Source organism: Kogia breviceps, chromosome 2 (assembly GCF_026419965.1).
Source record: "Kogia breviceps isolate mKogBre1 chromosome 2, mKogBre1 haplotype 1, whole genome shotgun sequence".
Taxonomy (NCBI): Eukaryota; Metazoa; Chordata; class Mammalia; order Artiodactyla; family Physeteridae; genus Kogia; species Kogia breviceps.
Window position 1 is genome coordinate 139,374,564 of NC_081311.1, and position 21,219 is coordinate 139,395,782.

The following is a 21,219-nucleotide window of genomic DNA, read 5'->3' on the forward strand; positions in this document are numbered from 1 at the left end:
ATCGTGCGGGATCTTACCTGGACCAGGGATCCAACCGCGTGCCCCCTGCAGTGGGAACGCAGTCTTAACCACTAGACCGCCAGGGAAGTCCTCAGAGTTCCAGCTCTTAAACGCTCTACTGTATTGTTTTCTCAACTCTAAGATTCCATGAATTTTTCATTTAAAAAAAATTTTACTTGTCATTTTTTTAAGGGGGAACTATTACGGATAATTAAAACAATTTTTTTAAAAGTATAATCTGAAAAAAAAGTCAACCACTTCATGTGAATGGACAGCCTAAGGAAGGGCTGGAAATACAAGTTCTGTCCAGAAATACTTAAAAATAAGTATTTAACCTAATACCCTCCAAGGTCCCGCTGGCCATTTTAACCCAAACTCCTCGAACTGAGGGGAGGACTTCTTCGGCCTTGGGAGCCCGCGGCCGCAGCGCATGCTCAGAGCGCGGAGCCGGCTCGGGCCCGCCCGAAGCCCCGCCCACCCTGCCGCAAGGATTGCCGGGACAGCCCCCATGTTCTTTAGGCGCGTTGGGCGAGCCGGCGGCGCAGGGGAGAGGAGAGGTTGCTGTCGCTGCTAGTGACCCTGTGGCGCGTCTCTGTGGGACCGGGAACTTAAAGGTGAGCAACTCCAGGTGGCGAAAAAGAAGAAGGTACAAAAGGGTCTGCTTTGCGTGGTGCGCGACGATCTGTTCCCTTTCCTTGCTGCCTCACGCTGGTTGCGTGCGCTCCTCGCCTTCCTTGCGTTCGGGGCGAGCGCCTCGTGGGCCGCAGCCGGAGGCGACGCGCTGGGCTGGGGAGTGAGGGTCGCGGGCAGCCGCGAGGTGGGGAGCCGGCCTCTGCGTTCCTTGCAGGAGCTAGGGTTCCCCCGCACGTGGTTGGGGCCCAGGCGACCGAGTGGTTGCTTTGGGACGGGCTGTGGCGGGTTCTTTGGACCCTGGCTGCCCGCATCCCCACTGCGTCTTTAAGGTTTCGTACCACTTTCCAGTGTCGCCGAAAGCGGATGTTTCGGTCCGACTGTAAGTTTCTGGAGAGGTCGACGTGGATTAAACGCCGAAGGGTTCCTTGGATCGTGTGGGACAGATTGGAGGCCGGGGAATTGGGGCCGCAGGTGTTCGTTCCCCTGTCGTCACTCTCTTGGGTTTTAATGGTCCTCATTCACTCACATCAAGGCTTCTGAGCGACATTGGAAAGTTAGGGTAATATTTCACTTCTAGTTGTATTACATTCTGAGAAAGTATCTCATGAAACGAAGTTCCAAAATTGGGTAGGCCAAAGAAGTCTTACAGGGACTAAATAGGTCTTTTATCTCACCCTTTGTTTTATAGGGGGCACTAGATCACAGTAACAACTTAGGAATTACGACCGACAACCAATGCGTAAGATTGGCCAAATTTTGTAGTGAGATGTTGCACCATAGAGCTTCCAGTGTGCATCCAGGTTGTATTGCATAGCAGTTACAAACTGAAAAGCCATGCCTCCAATAAATGTATCAGTCATAGTTCATCGCTAGAGTTAATTAATGGCAGATATCCTTGATGAATTCTTTTAAATATACTGTTGTACACGGTGTTTGGATGGTTTTAATGGAGCACTAGAAGCAAGTAATTTGAAGTCAGGAGACTTTGTTATCCCTAGCAAACCAACTTCACAGCTTCATTTTTTCCTACAGTGCTATTGTCAGGGATGTGAAACAGGAAACTGGCTGTAAGGTTAACCAATGTATTAGTAAATTAGTAGGCATACGCCCAGTTTAATGTTGTTTTAGTGTCCTCAGGTTCTCAAATGATCATTTTCATATGTTCCTTATCCATTAGCATTTATTTAATCTAACCCTGACTGTATGTAGTGTTTGAATTTTTTTTTACCTTAAAGTTTTGATACATAATCTTGTTGGTAACAAGTTTTTGGTAAGTCAGATACGACTAATTTTAAACGAAATTCGGCCCGCACCAAACAAGACTGAGATCCACAGTAATATACTGATAGATGATGATCTACTTAAACCTGGTAATGATTGGTTAAGTGGTTGAATGGAGTTTTTTCCCTCAAAGCTTTCTAGATCAGATAAATGAAGATAACCACTCACTTTGTTATAGAAGATGGAACAGTGATTTACTGGAAGGGGTGTGGATTATCCATAGTTTTTCATCACTAATTTCAAAGTTTTCTTTTGTTGAAATTTGAGAATTGACTAGAGAAATTGAACCCATGAAATTAAAAATTACTGATTTTTAGGATAACAGTGGGATATTGATAATTTTAAAACATTCTTTTAATGGTCTTGAGTTTTACGTAAGAAGTAAATAACTTTTTTATGCCAATTTGGGAAATTTTACAGATAGCCAGAATGGCAGAAAATGGTGATAATGAAAAAATGGCTGCTCTGGAGGCCAAAATCTGTCATCAAATCGAGGTATGATTCCTGTGGTATTACACTGCAAAACCAGGCTCTTTAAGAGGAAATTTAGGGCCTCAAAACAAATAAAGATAGACCATTTAATTTCAGTATATTGACCTGTTGAACTTTTGGTTTGTCTTTGATTCTTGGAGTTAGATAAATATACAGTAGTATACAGTTTTATATTGGTGGAGCCTGTTTCTGAAACTCAAGAACAAAGACATTTCAAAAGGTAACACTATAGTGTTAGTTAACTTTTTTTGTGCTTTAGTTTCCTAGTCTGTAAAGTGAGGATAATAGTGTACCCTCCTCATAAGGTGGTTGTGAGGATTACATTAGTTCACAAAATGTAAAACATTGGAATAGTGCCTAGCACATAGTAAAATAATTTTTAAAATCCTTTGTAAAATACCTTCCCTGTTAAATAGCACTTTATTCTTGCAGGTCCTAGTAGTTTTTCCTAACCAATTAGGTGTTCTCAGCCATTGTAACTTTTTAAAGTTGTTTTTTTGTTTGTTTTTTGGGTTTTTCTATTTTTGGTGGTTTTTTTTTTTGATGTGACCATTTTTAAAGTCTTTATTGAATTTGTTACAATATTTTGTTTTATGTTTTGGTTTTTTGGCCATGAGGCATGTGGGATCTTAGCTGGAACCTGCAGCCCCTACATTGAAAGAGGAAGTCTTAACCACTGGACTACCAGGGAAGTCCCAGCCATTGTAACTTTTAAGAGTATCTGTTTTCTCTTAACATTTTTTTTGAATTTAGGTATTGTATTTAAGTTGGTGCTTTACAGTATCAGTAATGGCTACATGGGAAATTATCTCTTAATTTATGTTTTATATTCTTACTGAGGAACTTCAGATCGTACTGTTTGGTGTTTTTTGCATCTCAGAACTTTTTTAAAGTTGCACTTCTCTGTTATTTTAAATTTCCTGTGTTACAGCTTTTTTAAAATTAATTTCTTTATAATTGTGAAGAAAACTGTATATAGAAAAAGTTAATGTCCCACAACCTGCCACCTCACAAATCTCACCCTCTTGAGGTAATCAAGGTTAAAAGCCTAATGAATACCTTTTCACAAATTGCTCAGTGCTCACAGTAACATAATTTTTTCCCTTTCCCCCCCACCAAATACAGGATGCATTATGGGGGAGTAGTTTTGTATCATCAGTAATTTAAACCATCCCCTATTTGATATGTAGGACATTTCCAATTTTTTAGCTGTAGTAGTTCTATGATGAATATCTTTATATATAAAATGTTACTAAACATGCTCACTGATTTCTCTAAGATAAAATTCCTAGAGGGAGATGTACTGCCTCAAGGGTTATACACGTTTTTTAGAACTTCTCATTTTTGATACTTACTGCCAGTTAACATCTCTACCTGCATGACCATTTCTCTGTGTTCAGGCCAATACTGGGTATTCTTGTCTTTAGAGTTTTGGCTAAATGCTTTTCATTGCTTTAAATTGCATTTATTTGGTTAATAGTGAGCTTGAGCTTTTTAATGTTTATAGTACATTTTTATTTTTAGTAGTTTTTAAAAAAATGTCCTTTACTGGGACTTCCCTGGCAGACAAGTGGTTAAGACTCCATGCTTCCAATGCAGGGGGCGCAGGTTCCATCCCTGGTTGGGGAACTAAGATCCTGCATGTAGTGTGATGCGGCCAAAACAAAAGTGTCCTTTACTCATTTTTCTATTAGGGTTTTCAGAGGTTTTTTTCTTTGTTGATTTATAAGAAGTATTAATAAATTTTTGTGTTTGTCTTTTACTTTTTATGCTACTTCTGGCATTCCAAGTAGTCACACCTGAGTCTTTTCATGTATACTTTTTTCTTTGTTTTTATACTAAGGAAGAGTGCCTCTGTGCTTAAATTAGGTAAACACTCACCTAATTTTTTTAAACATCTTTATTAGAGTATAATTGCTTTACAATGGTGTGTTAGTTTCTGCTGTATAACAAAGTGAATCAGCTGTACATTTACATATATCCCCATATCTCCTCCCTCTTGCGTCTCCCTCCCTCCCACCCTCCCTATCCCACCCCTCTAGGTGGTCACAAACCACCGAGCTGATCTCCCTGTGCTATGCGGCTGCTTCCCACTAGCTATCTGTTTTACATTTGGTAGTGTATATATGTCCATGCCACTCTCTCTTCGTCCCAGCTTACCTAATTTTTTAACTTTTAAATTTTTCTAATTTTTTAAAAAATTAGTGATTAATCAGATTATTCTAGTTTCTTGAATTTAACTATCTATTCTTTCCACACCGACTTGAAATAAGAGGCTTTTCATATACCAAATCCTTAAATATGTTTTTGTTTTAAGGCTTTCTAATCTATTGTCACATCTGCTAATTATATTGTTTCAATAATTATTTTTAGTTTTATCTTTCTGTTAATATGTATTATTAATATTATAGTGTATTTAAGAGAAAATGTTTATTGCCAGTTGTTGGTTTTTAGTTTTTTTGTGTGTGCGTGGTACGCGGGCCTCTCACTGTTGTGGCCTCTCCCGTTGCGGAGCACAGACTCCGGACGCACAGGCTCAGCGGCCATGGCTCACGGGCCCAGCCGCTCCGCAGCATGTGGGATCTTCCTGGACTGGGGCACGAACCCGTGTCCCCTGCATCGGCAGGCGGACTCTCAACCACTGCGCCACCAGGGAAGCCCTTTATTTTTAAAAAAAATTTATTTATTTATTTTGGCTGTGCCAGGTCTTAGTTGTGGCATGGGGACTTCTTAGTTGGCATGCCTGTGGGATCTAGTTTCCCGACCAGGGGTCGAACCTGGGCCCCCTGCATGGGGAGCGCAGAGTCTTACCCACTGATCACTAGGGAAGTCCCACCAGTTAAGTTTTGACATGTATTTTTAAAGACTAGAACTTGGTGATGTAATGGTAGTTTTTAAAACTCAATATTATACAGTGCTCTGCAATGTACTGTAATTATCTTGCAGTATTATTTTGGTGACTTCAATTTGCCACGCGACAAATTTTTAAAGGAACAGATCAAACTGGATGAAGGCTGGGTACCTTTGGAGATAATGATAAAATTTAATAGGTAAAAACCTTTTTAAAATTATAAGATTTTCTGCTAACAGCAAGTGCTACTACTAAGTTTTACAATGCTTTTATATATATTTTTTTGCAGGCTAAACCGTCTAACAACAGACTTTAATGTAATAGTAGAAGCGCTGAGCAAATCAAAGGTGGAACTCATGGAAATAAGTGAAGATAAAACTAAAATTAGAAGATCTCCAAGCAAACCCCTCCCTGAAGTGACTGATGAGTATAAAAATGATGTAAAAAACAGATCTGTTTATATTGTAAGTGGGCCTTTAATGCATTTAATTATATCTTAAACTTATTTAGAAAGCACATAGGGTGGATAAGAATAAGGGCTCAGGAATCATAGCTTCATCACTTAGTGTATATCATTGGGCAATATTCTTAGCCTCTGTAAGCCTTATCTTCATAAATGGGGATAATATTTTTTTACCTTATAGAACTGTTGTGAGAATTAAATGAAAAAACCCATATAACATTGGACAAAATCTTTGACATAAATATTGTAAGTACCCAGCACACATCAACTGTTCTTACTTATCAACAGCTAAACTTGTTAGCTGTTTTCTTTAGCACATTAATTTTTAAGTAGATTTTTTTATTCTGCAAAAATTCAGACATACAGAAGTAGATTGAATATATAATGTACCATTATCCAACTTCAGTTACTAACGTGATTAATCTTGTTTTATCTTTGGCCTATCTGGATTATTTTGAAGTGAGTCCCAGATAAACGAGTCACTTCTATTGCCCTGGTCAACAATGGCTCTTAACCAGAGCTATTAAACATTTAAGAGACAGAGAAAGAGAGAGATATATATGTTCGCTTCATTTCAAGACACAATAAATCAGAATTTCTGATAAATCGTTTACTTGAGTTGTCATTTGTACATTTCTTCCTACTCTTCACAGAAAGGCTTCCCAGTTGATGCAACCCTTGATGACATAAAAGAATGGTTGGAAGATAAAGGTCAGGTACTAAATATTCAGATGAGAAGAACATTGCACAAAGCATTTAAGGTATGGTTGTGTGATGTAACAGACTTTTGCTAGTAGAAAACTATTTGGGATGTAACTTTAAAAAAAAACCCCAACTTTTCTTCTACTTTTAATAGGGATCAATATTTGCTGTATTTGATACCATTGAATCTGCTAAGAAGTTTGTCGAGACCCCTGGCCAGAAGTACAAAGACACAGACCTGCTAATACTTTTCAAGTAAGTCAACTTGCTGGTGTGTTTGGTTTTTTTTTTTTTTTTGCCACTTAGTTGTCTGGAATTGACACACTGGGGTAAGGAGTATAGAATAACATTCCCTACAGTAAGACCAGTATTTTTAGTATCCTTAAGGCATCCTTTGAGAAATGCTTGAAGTTTGCTCACTGGAACTACTAGTCCTTTGAGACTGTAAGGAAGTGTTAGGACCTTTTCACGTAATTAATAAGGGAGGTTAGGGCTTCCCTGGTGGTGCAGTGGTTGAAAGTCTGCCTGCCGATGCAGGGGACATGGGTTCGTGCCCTGGTCCAGGAACATCCCACGTGCTGCGGAGCGGCTAGGCTCATGAGCCATGGCTGCTGAGCCTGCGTGTCCGGAGCCTATGCTCCGCAACGGGAGAGGCCACAACAGTGAGAGGCCCGCCTAACACTAAAAAACTATGAAGTAAAGTAGTTGTGTAACTTTTGGTATACTTTCTTTTTTCTATACATGAAAAATGAAAATCAGCATGAGATTCTTAGTGAATATAGGGTTTCTTTTTTGTGGTGATGAAAATGTTCTGAAATTCATTAGTAGTGATGATTATTATACAATTCTTAATATACTAAAAGTCATTGAATTATATGCTTTAAAAGAATGAATTTTATGGCATGTGAATTATTTCTTAGTAAAGCTGTTATTTTAAAAAAGAGTAACTTCCTTAATGTAGTTTGAATTTATAGGTAATTTTGTTGATAGAGAATGTAACATTCATTCCTGTGCGATGTCTTAAATCATTCAATATAATTTGCAGTCCTCTTTGTTCTCATGAACTTATTAGCCTTTATATTTTGTGTCATTCAGGGAAGATTACTTTGCCAAAAAAAATGAAGAAAGAAAGCAGAATAAAATAGAAGCTAAATTACGAGCTAAACAGTAAGTATGTTGAGCTAATCGTAACATTTTAGTTCCTTAAAGCTTTGACAGGTAAAGTTATTGGTTCTGGGAAGTGAGGCTGATGATGAGCTCTGAAATGAGTACAGTAGGCCTTTCTCTTGCTAAGGAAACATTGAGGTCTTAAGCTGCCTTGATAATGTTGGGGCCACCTTGTGTTGCACTCTAGCATCACAGTCAGAAAGCCTAAGGACTGGCTTTGGTTATTAAGTAGTTTAGTCATCATGCTTAAGGTTAACTTTATCAGGGTTTAATTTTCTCATACATGAAGTAAATGGAAACGTTCTAATGATATTTTTACTTGTAGAGAGCAAGAAGAAAAACAAAAGTTAGCAGAAAATGCTGAAATGGTACGTATATATTACTAAGAAATCTGTAATTCAAATTTAGGAGAGTAAAAAGCCTGGGGACTTTTTAAAGAACATATGTAAGAAGTCTACAGTTGTCATAGTACTGAAATACTAGCCAAATATTGCCTAAAATTATTACTTATCCAGCACAGTAAGGTTTATATAATAACTAATTATTATTTGCTGGAGAAGTTAAATAAGTTAAAATCAGAAGCCATTGTAGAACAAAGGATGGTAAAGGAAAATGCACCAACTACTTAAACTATTTAAACTTATACTACTTCAAAATAGCATTTTAGTTTCTAGATTATTCCTTGTATATATATATATATATATATAGAGAGAGAGAGAGAGAGAGAAGTATATGCCATTTCTGGTTTGTGGTTGCTTTTAAGAAACTTATCACCTTATATATTTTTATAGAAATCTCTAGAAGAAAAGATTGGCTGCTTGCTGAAATTCTCGGGGGACTTAGATGATCAGACATGTAGAGAAGATTTGCATATCCTTTTCTCAAATCATGGTGAAATAAAATGGATAGACTTTGTCAGAGGAGCCAAAGAGGTTTGGAAATACTCATATGCTTTTTACCACTCAGTTTAAAAATTCATAGAAACTTATCTTTTAGAAGATGACATTAGTAGAAGAAAGCAATTTTTTGTTAGTATGTTTATGAAAATAGTTTCTACTTGTTCATTTACTTTGTTTTATTATTGCTGTAACTGGATGTCTGATATTTTCTGAATTGTGCTATAAATAACTATTGGAATTAGTGACTTCAAGTTTTTTAAATAACTTCCTGATGTTCAGTAAAATTCCCTGGCCTTTGTTTTCTGTCTTTGGTGTAGGGAATAATTCTGTTTAAAGAAAAAGCTAAGGAAGCACTGGATAAAGCAAAAGACGCAAATAATGGTAACCTACAATTAAGGAACAAAGAGGTCACCTGGGAAGTACTAGAAGGAGATGTGGAAAAAGAAGCATTGAAAAAAATAATAGAAGATCAACAAGAATCCCTAAACAAATGGAAGTCAAAAGGTCATTAATTCTGATTTTCTTTGACTATTTAACTCATTTGCTTGGGTAAAAATTTTAATTGGTATTAAAAGACATTGACAAGAGGTTTAAAGCATTATGGATTTCTCAATTTTGTCTCTACAGGTCGCAGATTTAAAGGAAAAGGAAAGGGAAATAAAGCTGCCCAGATTGGGTCTGCTAAAGGAAAAGTACAGTTTCAGGGCAAGAAAACTAAATTTGATAGTGATGATGAACATGATGAAAATGGTGCATCTAGTAAGTTTTTTTTAAGTTCTTTGGTACTTTGATGAGAAATTATTTGTGGGAGAGAACAGCAATGTGGTTTTACAACTTCTGTGTAAGTGATGTTCTCAGATTGTGATTGACCCTGGTTATGCTGTTTTACATGTGGAAAACAAAGATGTTTGGAAGTTAAGTTTAGAGAGCAGGTCCGTACTAAAGGAAAAGCTTTTTCTCATTGGTGTAGGAAAGTTGTTGCTAAGCTGTTTAAACAATTATTTTTTATAGTTATGCTCAATATTAAAATAGAGTAATGCTTACATGAACTTAACGAAAATTAATTGTCATTGTGTAGGACCAGTAAAAAGAGCAAGAGAAGAAACAGACGAAGAACCTGCATCAAAACAACAGAAAACAGAAAATGGTGCTGGAGACCAGTAATTTAGTAAACATTTTTTATTCATTTTAATTAGATTTTAAGCTGCTTTTGTCTTTGGAGGCTTTTAAAAAGAAAACCGAATTAGGTCCACTTCAATGTCCACCTGTAAGAAAGGAAAATTTTTTTTTTGTTTAACTTGTCTTTTTTTGTTGTTATTGTTATCAAAGTGAGTATTTTTTTATGTATAATTCTGTTTGTGTTCTTTCAGATTATTCAAATATCAAAAGAAACATTCTTCCACTAAATTGCCTTTGTAATATGAGAATGTATTAGTACAAAGTAATAAAATGCATACTGCATAAAAATAAAATTAGTTTATTTTTTATTTTTGTGCCCAAAGTATTTGAGAATTTATCTTAAACCAGCATATTGGCTCTTGTGGTTATAGGCCCATCCTAGAGTTAAGTATTTATCTTCTAGGCTGGCTTTCTGTATTCACTCAAGCCACTTGATAACATTAGAAATAATTACTTACTGTGAAGTTTTTCAGTACTGAATGTAGATAAACCAGAATCAAGAGACTTACTGATTTTCTTTTATGAAACTTGTATGATGCCGGCAGGTCATATCGTAGCTCTACAAAACAAAAGCCACCTAAGGGTAAAAATTATACTTCCAAACGTTTACCGCCCTTGACTTTAAAAAAAAAAAAAGGAAGTACTAGATGCTGATAAGCCATACATTTTAGAGCTGTCACTTAATTTATCCAGCACTGATTTGATATATCCCCACAATAAGCCATGGCAGACTGAGGCTGGCATTTGTTTTGGTCATTTATATAAAAATTTGAGATTATGGGGAAGAGTATAGAAGGTTAACAAGTGGACAAAAAAGTACATCCTATGAAAATATGATAGTATCTTCCTATTTTTAATTTCCTAAATCTATAGCTACCAATTGCATAACAACCATGCTTATTTTGAAAATTTCCAGTTTGGATTTTAGTAATGGTAGTAAGTAGCTAATTGTTTTCCTACTGAGCTCTCAAATGAAAAACCACTTTTCATATTCTTTTCTTCTAAAGGATAATGTAGGTTCTCAAAACTTAGCACTGATCAACTTTAGAGGGATGGCAGTAAGTCTACCTACCTATGCTTCATATTTTGCAACAAATTCTAACTCTCTAAATCACAGCTTTCAACTTTTAATGTGCAATCAAATCACCTTCAAATCAAATCAAATCCTGTTCAAATGCAGATTATAATTCAGTAGGTCTGGGTGTAGCCTGAAATTCTTCAAGTCTGACAAGCTCCCAAGGGATGTCAGTGCTGATGGTCCACATTTGAGGACCACACTTGGAGTAAGTAGCAAGGCTCTGGCTTGGTGTGCTACTACTGGAACTGTTCTAAGGTCTGCATGTTGCATATTATAATACCTTAAACTAGGTAAGGAATGACAATACTGAATATACTAGGAAGACAGACTTTTACACATTACTAATTATTATGAAGGCAATAGATCTAGTTATGTGGTTAACACTATTAGTACTAATCCAGTCAGTTTACTATTGTGTAAAAAAATTTCCCCCTTGTACTCTTATTTCAGGCTTTTCAGAATTACTTGGATTATAGTTAGCTTCTAGTTACATGCTTTTCCCATTTTGATGTTTGTGAATATTATCCAGTTTACTAATAAAAATGTATCAAACATGATTTAAATGGTGTGGATGATTATATTCTATTCCCCACTAAAAAAATTAAAAGCTTCATGTTACTTGACTCCAGAGACAATTAGAAAGTTGAAATAGAAGGGTAATGCAGGCATAATCTGGTGGTATTTTCCAGGAATGAATTTCAAACTAAGGCCTGACAGACTCTAAGCCCAAGCTCTTAAGTCACTGTGATGATTATAACGTTCTGTCTGAGCCTGGAAAGAACAAATACTGGGTGCCATTAAAAGTTTTCAGTAAAATGCATAAATTGGGACAGTCTTGGGCAAACACTGATACCCTGCCTTTACTCCGTTTCTAGCCCACTACCAACCACACACATTTTGCCACACTAAAATACATGTTCTACAATATCTTTTCTCAGCACATGTAAAAATTCTGGTTAGGCTAATGCCTGTTGGCCTTCTTAGATAATTAGGATTGAGATTTGTTTATGAGAAACGTAATTGTCTTACCTGCAATAATATCTATCTTGATTTTCCATTCTGCAGCTTTCTTTTGAATATGCTGAACATAAAATAATATGTTAATGTGAGCTGATCTTTAAAGAGTTTTTTAAAAATAGCTTTTTACTAATATTTGATTGTAAGTTTTCAAGCTTTTAAAATTTCATTAGAATTTAGACCCTTAAAATTTTTTCAACTGGATGAATAATATTTTGAAAATACGAAACCAAGCCATTTAATAATCTGAGCCAAATTACATAATTAAATTCAGGTAATAAAGCTATTATTTCAGAAGTGCATCAAAGTAAATAATGTACTCATGGTTTCTGCAGCATTATTTCATCAATATATACAGGTTGGGTTTCCCTGGTGGCGCAGTGGTTGAGAGTCCGCCTGCCGATGCAGGGGACACGGGTTCGTGCCCAGGTCTGGGAAGATCCCACGTGCCGCAGAGCGGCTAGGCCCGTGAGCCATGGCTGCTGAGCCTGGGCGTCTGGAGCCTGTGCTCCGCAATGGGAGAGGCCACAACAGTGAGAGGCCCGTGTACCGCAAAAAAATATATATATATACAGGTATCCTAGAAACCATTCAGCAGAGATCTATGTCCGTGAGCAATTCAGTGGCATTATGGTACAGAGGTTAAGGACATGGTTTCTGGAACCAGACAGCCTGCATTTGAACTGAAGCTCTATTAGCTATGTCACCCTGAGCAAATTAACACATTTTTTGTGTGCCTCAGTTCCCTCATCCGTTAAATGAGGATGATAATGATATCTCATCAGATTGTTGCAGAATGTGAAAAGTGCTTTGAACTGTGGTGGCATACAGAGCAAGTACTGAATGTTAGCTATTTATAGGTCTAAGAATTTTGAACCACTTCATAAAATTTTTGATTACTAATTTGTTATAAAACTTGCTTTATGAATTAGAATATATACACAACACTCCAACATTAATAAAAATGGAAAAAAAGTTGCCCATAATCCCCTAAGTAAATTTTATGCATAATTGAACTACTGTAGTAGAGATAGCACTATTTGGTATAAGCATTTTGTTCATGTTGGTAGTGTTCACAGTACTCAAACTGATTGATAAAATACTCAATTATTCCTGTGTTTGAGGTTCAAATATTTCTATTATAAACAATACTGACAATATGTTTGTGCTTGTAGTCTGCTCTTGAATTTAATAAATAATCCCAGTTCTGGGCATATTTTTTCCCCTACTTTGAGATCTAAAATTTCTGTATAAGGATACAGACTTTAATACAAATAATATTATAATTTAATGGAATCCTAGGATCCTTGGTAAATTTTTTAGAAATAAAGTATGATGACATTTCTTTGCTATCTGAGCCCTAAGATTAGTGAAAGAGGTTTTAGATGTTAGATTATACAATGGAATGTGGTTGGTTCTGGCAGAGATGTCAAAAGAATAAATGGGGTAAGCTTGGGATAAACACTGAAAGAACAGTGCCTGGCCTACCTACTTTGCTTTAGCTATAAGCCAAGAACTAAATTCTCACAATGCGTAATGAAAGAAGATATGGCAACAGCTGTAAGAGTCATCCAGATTATTAACATATCTGCCAAGATACACTTGTATTTTACCTAAGTATTTCTATCAAAAAATTCTATCAAATGCACCTGTATTATGAATAGAGGGCCAAGCACTTTTAAAAGACAACGGTCTATAGTTAAGGGGTCTGAGGTAAGCTTCAATAACAATGTTACTAGTTATATAGAATACTTAAAACAAGCAAAATTATAAAGCTTAGAGCAGATATATCTACAGCATAAACTAAGGACTGTCAGTATTAGAAGTTCATTCATTATCATACCTCCTTCACAGTATGCACAATACACACCAGGTTAATTTCTCAAATTATTTAGTTGCTGTGCTAATGGAAATACTTCCACACTGCCAAAATAAAAATGGATTTAAGTAAATATTTGCTTAAAATTCTATTAAGCGGATCAAGACAATGCTGATACTGCTGCCTCCTGGTGGTGGAACATGGCAATACCAAACAGTGAAGATGGGAGTTCCTTGGTAATGTGACTACAGGAATTCATTCAATTAATTACACTTTGCTGCTTAACTGCACTTTTTATTGGCATATTTTACTTGGTTTGCATGAACTGTATATCAGTAATATAAAATTTATGTTATGTCAAACTGCAGAAGAGTTCATAGCAGACCTGACTGTTTATCCTTAGAAAGGTCTACATGTTAAGTTTGGCCTTTGGCTAGAGTATGGGAACTTAGATTTTGGGAGTTTCCACTCCCCATCCCTTAATAATAGTGGCTCACTGTGCTTAAAATGTTTATGCTGAGTACCTGTTTTGTTACTGGGAGTCTGGAATTTGGGTATGTGCCAGGAAGGGGGTGCCTATGTGATGAGTACCCAATAAAATCCCTTGGCACCAAGATTCCAATGACCTTCCCTGGGTGACAACATTTCACATCCCTTGTCACAAAACTTCTTTGCTGGAAGAATTAAGTGCATCCTGTGTGACTTCACTGGGAGAGAACTCTGGAAGCTTGCACTTGGTTTCTCCTGGACTGTGACCAATGCACCTTTCCCTTTGCTAATTTTGCTCTGTATCCTTTAGCTGTAATAAATCCCAGTCAAGAGTATGACGATATGCTCAGTCCTATGAGACTTCCTTGTGAATCATCAAACCTGAAAATGATCTTGGGGACCTCCTCAACACAGGCTTTTTAGATACCAATAATTCCTGGTGTTTGTTTTCACTTACTGAATGGGGATTTATTTACCAGTAAAGTCATGTTGTGTTCTGCTGCTTACCTGCAGGTACCACTACTAATTGTATAACAGTATACAGGCATACCTTGGAGATATTACAGGTTTGGTTCCAGACCACCACAATAAAGTGAATATCACAAGAGTGAGTCACCTGAATTTTTTTGTTTCCCATTGCATATAAACGTTCTGTTTACACTATACTGTAGTCTATTAAGTGTGCAATACTTTATTGCTAAACAATGCCAAAACAATAGTCATATCAAAGATCACGGATCACCATAACAAATATAATTAAAAAGTTAGGAATACTGCAAGAATTACCAAAACATGACACAGAGACACAGAGTGAGCAAATGCTATTGGAAAGGTGGTGCTGACAGGCTTGATGCAGGGTGGCCACAAACCTTCAATTTGTAAAAAATGCATTACCTACATAGCGCAATAAAGCAAATGGCAATAAAACAAGGTATGCCTGTATATATTTTTAGCTATGTAATTTTATATATTTTTAAAGGTTATTAGATTACCATATATTCATAATTTGTTCCCAACTGAATTCCTGTACACTGCATTTATACAAATAAAATATTTCTCCTACGAAACTACTTTAAAATCCTTAATACGTGTCTGATTTAAAATAATAACAGCTAACATGACATTTGCCAGACACTATTTAAGTGCTTTATAAATATTAACTCATTTAATCCTCACACCAACCCTGCAAAGTATAAGGTGCTCTTAGTTCCTCATGCCGTAAGAATATAGGTGAGTACAGGGTAGGTGATGAAAATGAACTCAAGTACCTTGACCAAGATAAGACAGCTGGGAAGCAGCAGAGCTCAGATTTGAATCTAGGTAGGTTGGCTCTATAGTCTGTGTTCTTGATCACTGTGTTAAACTGACACTAAAAAAAGGTACCGCCCCACCAATTTTCTGGAATACATCCTACACAGCCTTATGTGTTATGTGCTGACAGTGAAGAACAATGGAAGAAGTGGGTTCTGAACTCAGATCAGTTTAGCCTCCCAGGCTCAGTGTTCTGAAAAACCAGGCCGCCCTTGCCTCCCTTATGCACACCAGGCCACACCAGGACACTGGGATGTACCAACCAGGGCTTACGCAGGCAAACCAGGACATACTGGAACCACTGTTACACCTACTCCTCTATTCCTGAATTATGTAATCACTCTCCTGTTAACAGCTCCTGCCTGAACAAACCTTTGACAAAATAAAGCTAATCACAAATGGTAGCTAGTTAAAGGGAAAATTTATTTTCTAAGTGCCAGATGTTTTAAAAGTTCAGGAGAATTAGATACCCTGGTATTCAGTATTCACAGTAAATCCTTAAAATACTGTCATGAATTTAAAAATAAATGACACAGAATGTTATGATGATTTGAACTTACTTCTCTAGTTGAGGATTTGTGTAAAGAATATACTGCTGTTCTTGCCATTTCCAAAGCAGTCTTTAGAAAGTCCATATCTGTCCCTGTTAAGAGTAGAAAAAGCTCCTATTTACATTATATACCTGTTATCAAAATAGAAGATTAAAGGAATACTAGGTATTTAGAAACATTTTTTTCCAAACTCCAAAACAGCCATTTCAAATTCTTTCTGTAACAAGACAGGGTACAAATAACCAAGACATCTAAATATCTTTTAAGGTTGATGGAATAAAACCAGAATTATACTTTCTCGTTTAAATGAGGCTAAAGTAAAAATTTTAATATTATATTCCAAATTAACAACTTTCAAAGAAGGCAGAAGCGGGGCTTCCCTGGTGGCGCAGTGGATAAGAATCCGCCTGCCAATGCAAGGGACACGGGCCGAGGAGCAACTAGGCCCGTGCGCCACACCTACTGAAGCCTGTGCGCCTACAGCCCGCACACGTGACAAAGAGTAGCCCCCGCTCACTGCAACTAGGGAAAGCCCGTGCACAGCAACGTAGACCCAACACAGCCAAAAATAAATAAATAAATTCTTATAAAAAAAGAGGGGGCTTCCCTGGTGGTGCAGTGGTTGAAAGTCTGCCTGCCGATGAAGGGGACACGGGTTCATGCCCCGGTCTGGGAAGATCCCACATGCTGTGGAGCACCTAGGCCCGCGTACCATAAAAAAAAAAAAGAGGGCAGAAGCGAACAAGTAAAGTAGTAATCAGAATGGTGGGGGCAGATGGAGGGAGGACTTTTTAAACTATGCGTGTCTTTTCCTCTTCTTACCCTCCTTGCCCCCAAAATACATAAAATAAATAGCCACAGTGAGTCACTGTTACTGATGGACACATGTTGAAACCTTCAAATGTTGAGACATTAAAAAGAGGTTCTAAAAATATAAAAGCCTTTATAGGATTCACACTCATTCATAAGGGTTAGGTAAATCATTCTAGAAAGCAGGTGAAGAATAAGTAATAAGTGGATAAATTTGTTCACTTAGCACAAACTTATGAAAACAAAGATTGAAAAATTCAATTCCCTAGCCACGCATCAAACAAACTGAAATTCAAACTGTAATAACTATACAGGTAAGAGATTGGTTTATTTAATGAACAGTGATAAAATCACTTAACCCCAACAATCAATGAGAAAATGGTTTTTAAAACTTGCTTTACTACAAAGACACCACTACACATGATTCTTATTACTAACCTTTATTATTTTTGGTCCCAAAGGGAGGATTCATAATTACTGTATCAAATGACTTGGACATTCTGTTAGATAATGAGCACACATCACATTGAACCATGTCAACATTTGTTAACTCAAACTCTTCTACATTCCTATTAAATATTTCCAATGCATCTTCATCTATGTCAAATCCAACACACAACCTATAAATATAAAACACAAAGTGACTACTACTTAAAGCTCCCCAGTCAAAACAACAACAAAACCAAAACCATGTACCTTTTTAACCCAGCTGACCAAGTGACAGTGAGTGTTGTCTTTTAACAGCATGATTTCCCAAACTGTCAGGGGTTGGAAACTCAGGTTCATATAAAAGAGGGGCATATGACTTCTGCTGTTATGTTTTTTGTTGTTTTTTTTTTTTAGTTTGTTTTGATGTTCTGCCCATTCTAAATGTACTCAGTATTAGATTCTTGCTCCTCTCATCTCACACTATAGAGTCCCATAAATATAAATCAGTTGATTTTGTTTACTCTTCTTATTAAAACCATCCCATACCCAAATAGTATGTACTGGATCACATACCCTGCTCCCAGCATTGCAGTTCCGATGCTAAGCACTCCACAGCCACATCCTAGATCTGCAACCACTTTATTTTCAATGTCATCATATGTGTTATGAATTGTATAGAGCATACATGCTGAATGATCAAAAAAAAACATATTAAGGAATAAGTAGGCAAGTTGATAAACAAAATCCAATTTGTGCAAATGACTCTTTGTAAAACAATTTCTTATCTTGCATTATTTAGACGTCCCCTAAATCGTGTTCCAGATTATTAAAAAATAGTAAGGTATAATAACTTGGTATGTAGTAAGGATAATAACAGAGACCAGTGGTTCCCCCAAACTAGTCTCTGCTGACAATGCCAAGAATGACAAAACTCTGAGGTAAAATGAGAAAAATAAGGTCAAAATGTTTTATTTTTCCTCAACCTGTTCAAAACATTGCCATACACATATATATATTAACAGTTTTTCTTTGATGTTGAAATATCACTTTTATGAAAGGATGGTAAGATAGGTAAATAGGTTTAAAAAATATCTTTCCTTGTCAAAATATAGACCTGGAAACCCTATATCAGTTTCCAAAATTGTTGTGAAATTTTACTGATCTTTGACATCTGTAAGTCTGGGAACCACGAATACTGAACAAGCATTAACATTAAAATAGAACTTTTTTTGCAGCAAGTTTGTCACCATAACACAGGTACTTTAAGTTCAAGCTAGAATGGGAAAGAAGAGACTGACATCCACAATATAGCCTTTAGACGCGTATATTCACACACATATATTCATGATCTACAGACACATGTAACTACTAATGAGACCTGATAAGATAACTATTGAGGAGCAGAACAGAAGCTGCTGAGATAAGAAAGGGATCTTTCAAATACACGAAGGTTGGGGCTATACTGAAGGTTAAGCATGAGTAACTTCACTGATATCTCCCTGTGGATATCTGAACCCACCAAGGGCTGCTGGCCATCACTGATGCCCCAGGATCCAGAGGTTTTATCAAAAACACAATTACAGGGATGTGTCAGGCTGTGCTGTTCTGATTATTGCTGCAGGTATTAGTGACTTTGAAGCTAGTATCTCAAAGAATTAGCACAACCATGTGTATGTTACACGCTGGCTTTGAAACAACTGATGGTTATTTGGAAAAAAAAGAGGATTCCACTAAGAAACCCTGCAGCCAGAAGACATTAAAGAAATCATTATCTAAATTGAGATAACTGGTCTTACCTCAGACACAATTTTGTGCAATTTTTGGTTGGAATTATGACAATATGTTGGGAGCTAAGTGCAGGTATACTTTTTCCTTGACTTTCTTTGGCAGCTTAGAAACAAACTATGTTGAAGTTAGGGGGACTCCTTGCAGATGTTCCCAACAAATTAATTTTTCTAAGACTCCCTCAGTGACTTTGGTAATATGCTTATTAAATATAAATGGTTTTTCCTGTGTTCTTTTACTTCCAGTATCAATCTCTCACATCAAGCAACACTGCTGATTCTCCGATCATTTGTTAAAATCGAAATGCATCCTCATCTTTAATATAGCACCTATTATGCATTTGTTAAAACTCAGTCCTTCCACTACCAACTCTAGTATTCATTTCTAGGACAGAGTGTAGCGCGTAGGAATCCTCGTACACCGGGAAATGGATCCTTATTTAGCAAGTATTTACTGAGCTCCTGAGTGGTACCAGGAACTCTTCTAGGCTCTGGGAATTGTGTGAACAAGACCAGCACATTTTTGCCCTCAAGGAGTTAATAGTGTAATAAGATTAACAAACACATTAAAAAGTGTCTGACAGTGTTGAGGGGTATGCAGAAAAACAAACAGTAAAACGACAGAGTGTCTCGTGCGTGGGATGTTTTCAGGTGCAATGTCAAGGAAGTCCTGTCTAACGCAACGTGAAATCTTAAGAGCAGAATTCCTCTAGACTTTCGCTGTATCTAAATAACTGTTCTATTTTCACAATGGAGTGGGTAGACAGGACTAACCTGAGAGACATGGGCATGGTCAGCAGCCGCCCTACCTGCAATGTGCGGCCTGGTTGGATACTGTTCTAGAAGGAGCTTGGGCTTTTCGAATCCATCCACTTGTTGCAGGCGACTCTCCAGTTCCTTAAGCCTTACTTTCTTCATGTTTTAAAAAGTGTGCGTCCGCAGAGCTTAACGGCACTGGATCTGCAGAGAAGCCTACTTCACCTAGATCTCCCCGCCAACTCCGATCCCCCGCCCCTTTTTCAGGGCCGCGGGCTGAGGGCCAGGCTGGGAACGCAGGGCGCGAAAGGTACACCCGGCTCAGGCGGTTCTCGCTCTCCTCCCCGCGCCAGCGGTGGGCAGAGTCCTCGGCCAGCCTTCGGTCCGCCTCCAGGGTACCCCGCGCCGAGACTGGACTGGAGTCGCCGAGCGATCCCCACACCGCGTCTCCGCACTTCCAGAAGCTGCTCTCGCCTTGGCCGGGACCGGAAGCGACGTCACGCACGCGCACGCGCACACTCGTCCGCCATCCAGCGGCCCCACGCCGAGCTGCAACCGCGGCCGTGCGCACGGGTTCCGGTGGCAACCGAGCGCTTCCTTCGCCTCCACAGCGGTGCAGTCGGCGCCCTCAAGGAAAGCCCAGTCTTCTCGACCCGCAGGGGCCGGCCCCCGCCACCTGTCGTGTGGACGTTACCGTCTAGTTTTTCCTTGAGTACCGTCAGGTCCTTGAAGGAAGTGGGGAGAAAGAGGGTGAAGGTGAGGGTGAAAGTCACGGTCGATGTGTTTTAATGCCCACTGTGGTCCTTTCTGCCTCCTGTCTCCCAAGCTCCCTCTCAAAGAGTAGCAACCTCCACTCACCTTTGATTTCTTTGCCATTCGCATGCCCTGCTTTGCTTCCCTCTTTTTAGGTCAACTGTGTCACTTACCTCAGCGCTTACAGCATGGTGATGTCCGAGAAACCCAAGCAAGAGAGAGTTCAGATTAAGGAATGGGAAATGGTGTCAAATGCTGGAAAGAAGGCTTTCATAGAGTAGGGGCAGAAGCTGAGTTGTCGCGGATGGAGAACTAAATGGACGTTAAGGAATTAGAAAGAGTAAATGGGAACAATTCTTATGAAAAGTGGCTAAGAGGAGTGAGAATGGCTGATGCTTACTAAGGTTGGGAGAAGTTTTTTATTTATCTATCTTTTAACTGATAGAAGGATTTGTGAACATACCTAAATTTAGACAGAATAGAGGTAGTTGAAAGACAGGGGTTCAAAACGTAAGAAAGAGGATATTGGATGGAGTTAGGATCCTGAGAAGGAATGATCCAGTGCTTAAGTGAAAGGATTGCCCTTAATTTGGGGAATGGACCCTTGTTTTCATTATCAAAGGAAGGGGAAAAAAAGGAGTGGATGAGGCTTCCTTGGTGGCGCAGTGGTTGAGAGTCCGCCTGCCAATGCAGGCGACACGGGTTCGTGCCCCGGTCCGGGAAGATCCCACATGCCACGGAGCGGCTAGGCCCGT

At 38.1% G+C, this 21,219-nt stretch overlaps 2 protein-coding genes across 6 annotated transcripts; one reads left to right on the forward strand and one right to left on the reverse strand.

The window, feature by feature from the left end:
* The first annotated feature begins 490 nt into the window (after positions 1–490).
* SSB (small RNA binding exonuclease protection factor La) lies at positions 491–11,302 on the forward strand. Of its 2 annotated transcripts, XM_059053552.2 has the most exons (12): positions 491–614; positions 2,335–2,409; positions 5,353–5,456; positions 5,547–5,721; positions 6,374–6,481; positions 6,577–6,677; positions 7,518–7,589; positions 7,915–7,957; positions 8,381–8,521; positions 8,806–8,992; positions 9,116–9,247; positions 9,567–11,302. In XM_059053552.2, the coding sequence occupies exons 2-12, from the start codon at positions 2,344–2,346 to the stop codon at positions 9,650–9,652; spliced, it is 1,215 nt and encodes a 404-aa protein (XP_058909535.1). In that variant the 5' UTR covers positions 491–614; positions 2,335–2,343; the 3' UTR covers positions 9,653–11,302. The 2 variants fall into 2 exon arrangements, with proteins under 2 accessions (XP_058909535.1, XP_058909536.1); XM_059053553.2 differs by lacking the exon at positions 5,353–5,456.
* On the reverse strand, positions 9,653–20,714 carry METTL5 (methyltransferase 5, N6-adenosine). 4 transcript variants are annotated; one of them, XM_059053561.2, is made up of 8 exons: positions 20,638–20,714; positions 19,765–20,436; positions 17,745–17,859; positions 17,181–17,362; positions 15,942–16,024; positions 11,775–11,826; positions 10,177–10,226; positions 9,653–9,753 (listed from the first exon to the last, which is right to left on the reverse strand). In XM_059053561.2, exons 2-8 carry the CDS (start codon positions 19,871–19,873, stop codon positions 9,715–9,717), a joined length of 630 nt encoding a protein of 209 aa, XP_058909544.1. In that variant the 5' UTR covers positions 19,874–20,436; positions 20,638–20,714; the 3' UTR covers positions 9,653–9,714. The 4 variants fall into 4 exon arrangements, with proteins under 4 accessions (XP_058909544.1, XP_058909543.1, XP_066882371.1 ...); XM_059053560.2 differs by having other exon boundaries at positions 9,653–10,226; XM_067026270.1 differs by lacking the exon at positions 20,638–20,714 and having other exon boundaries at positions 19,730–20,207.
* Positions 20,715–21,219: the final 505 nt, after the last annotated feature.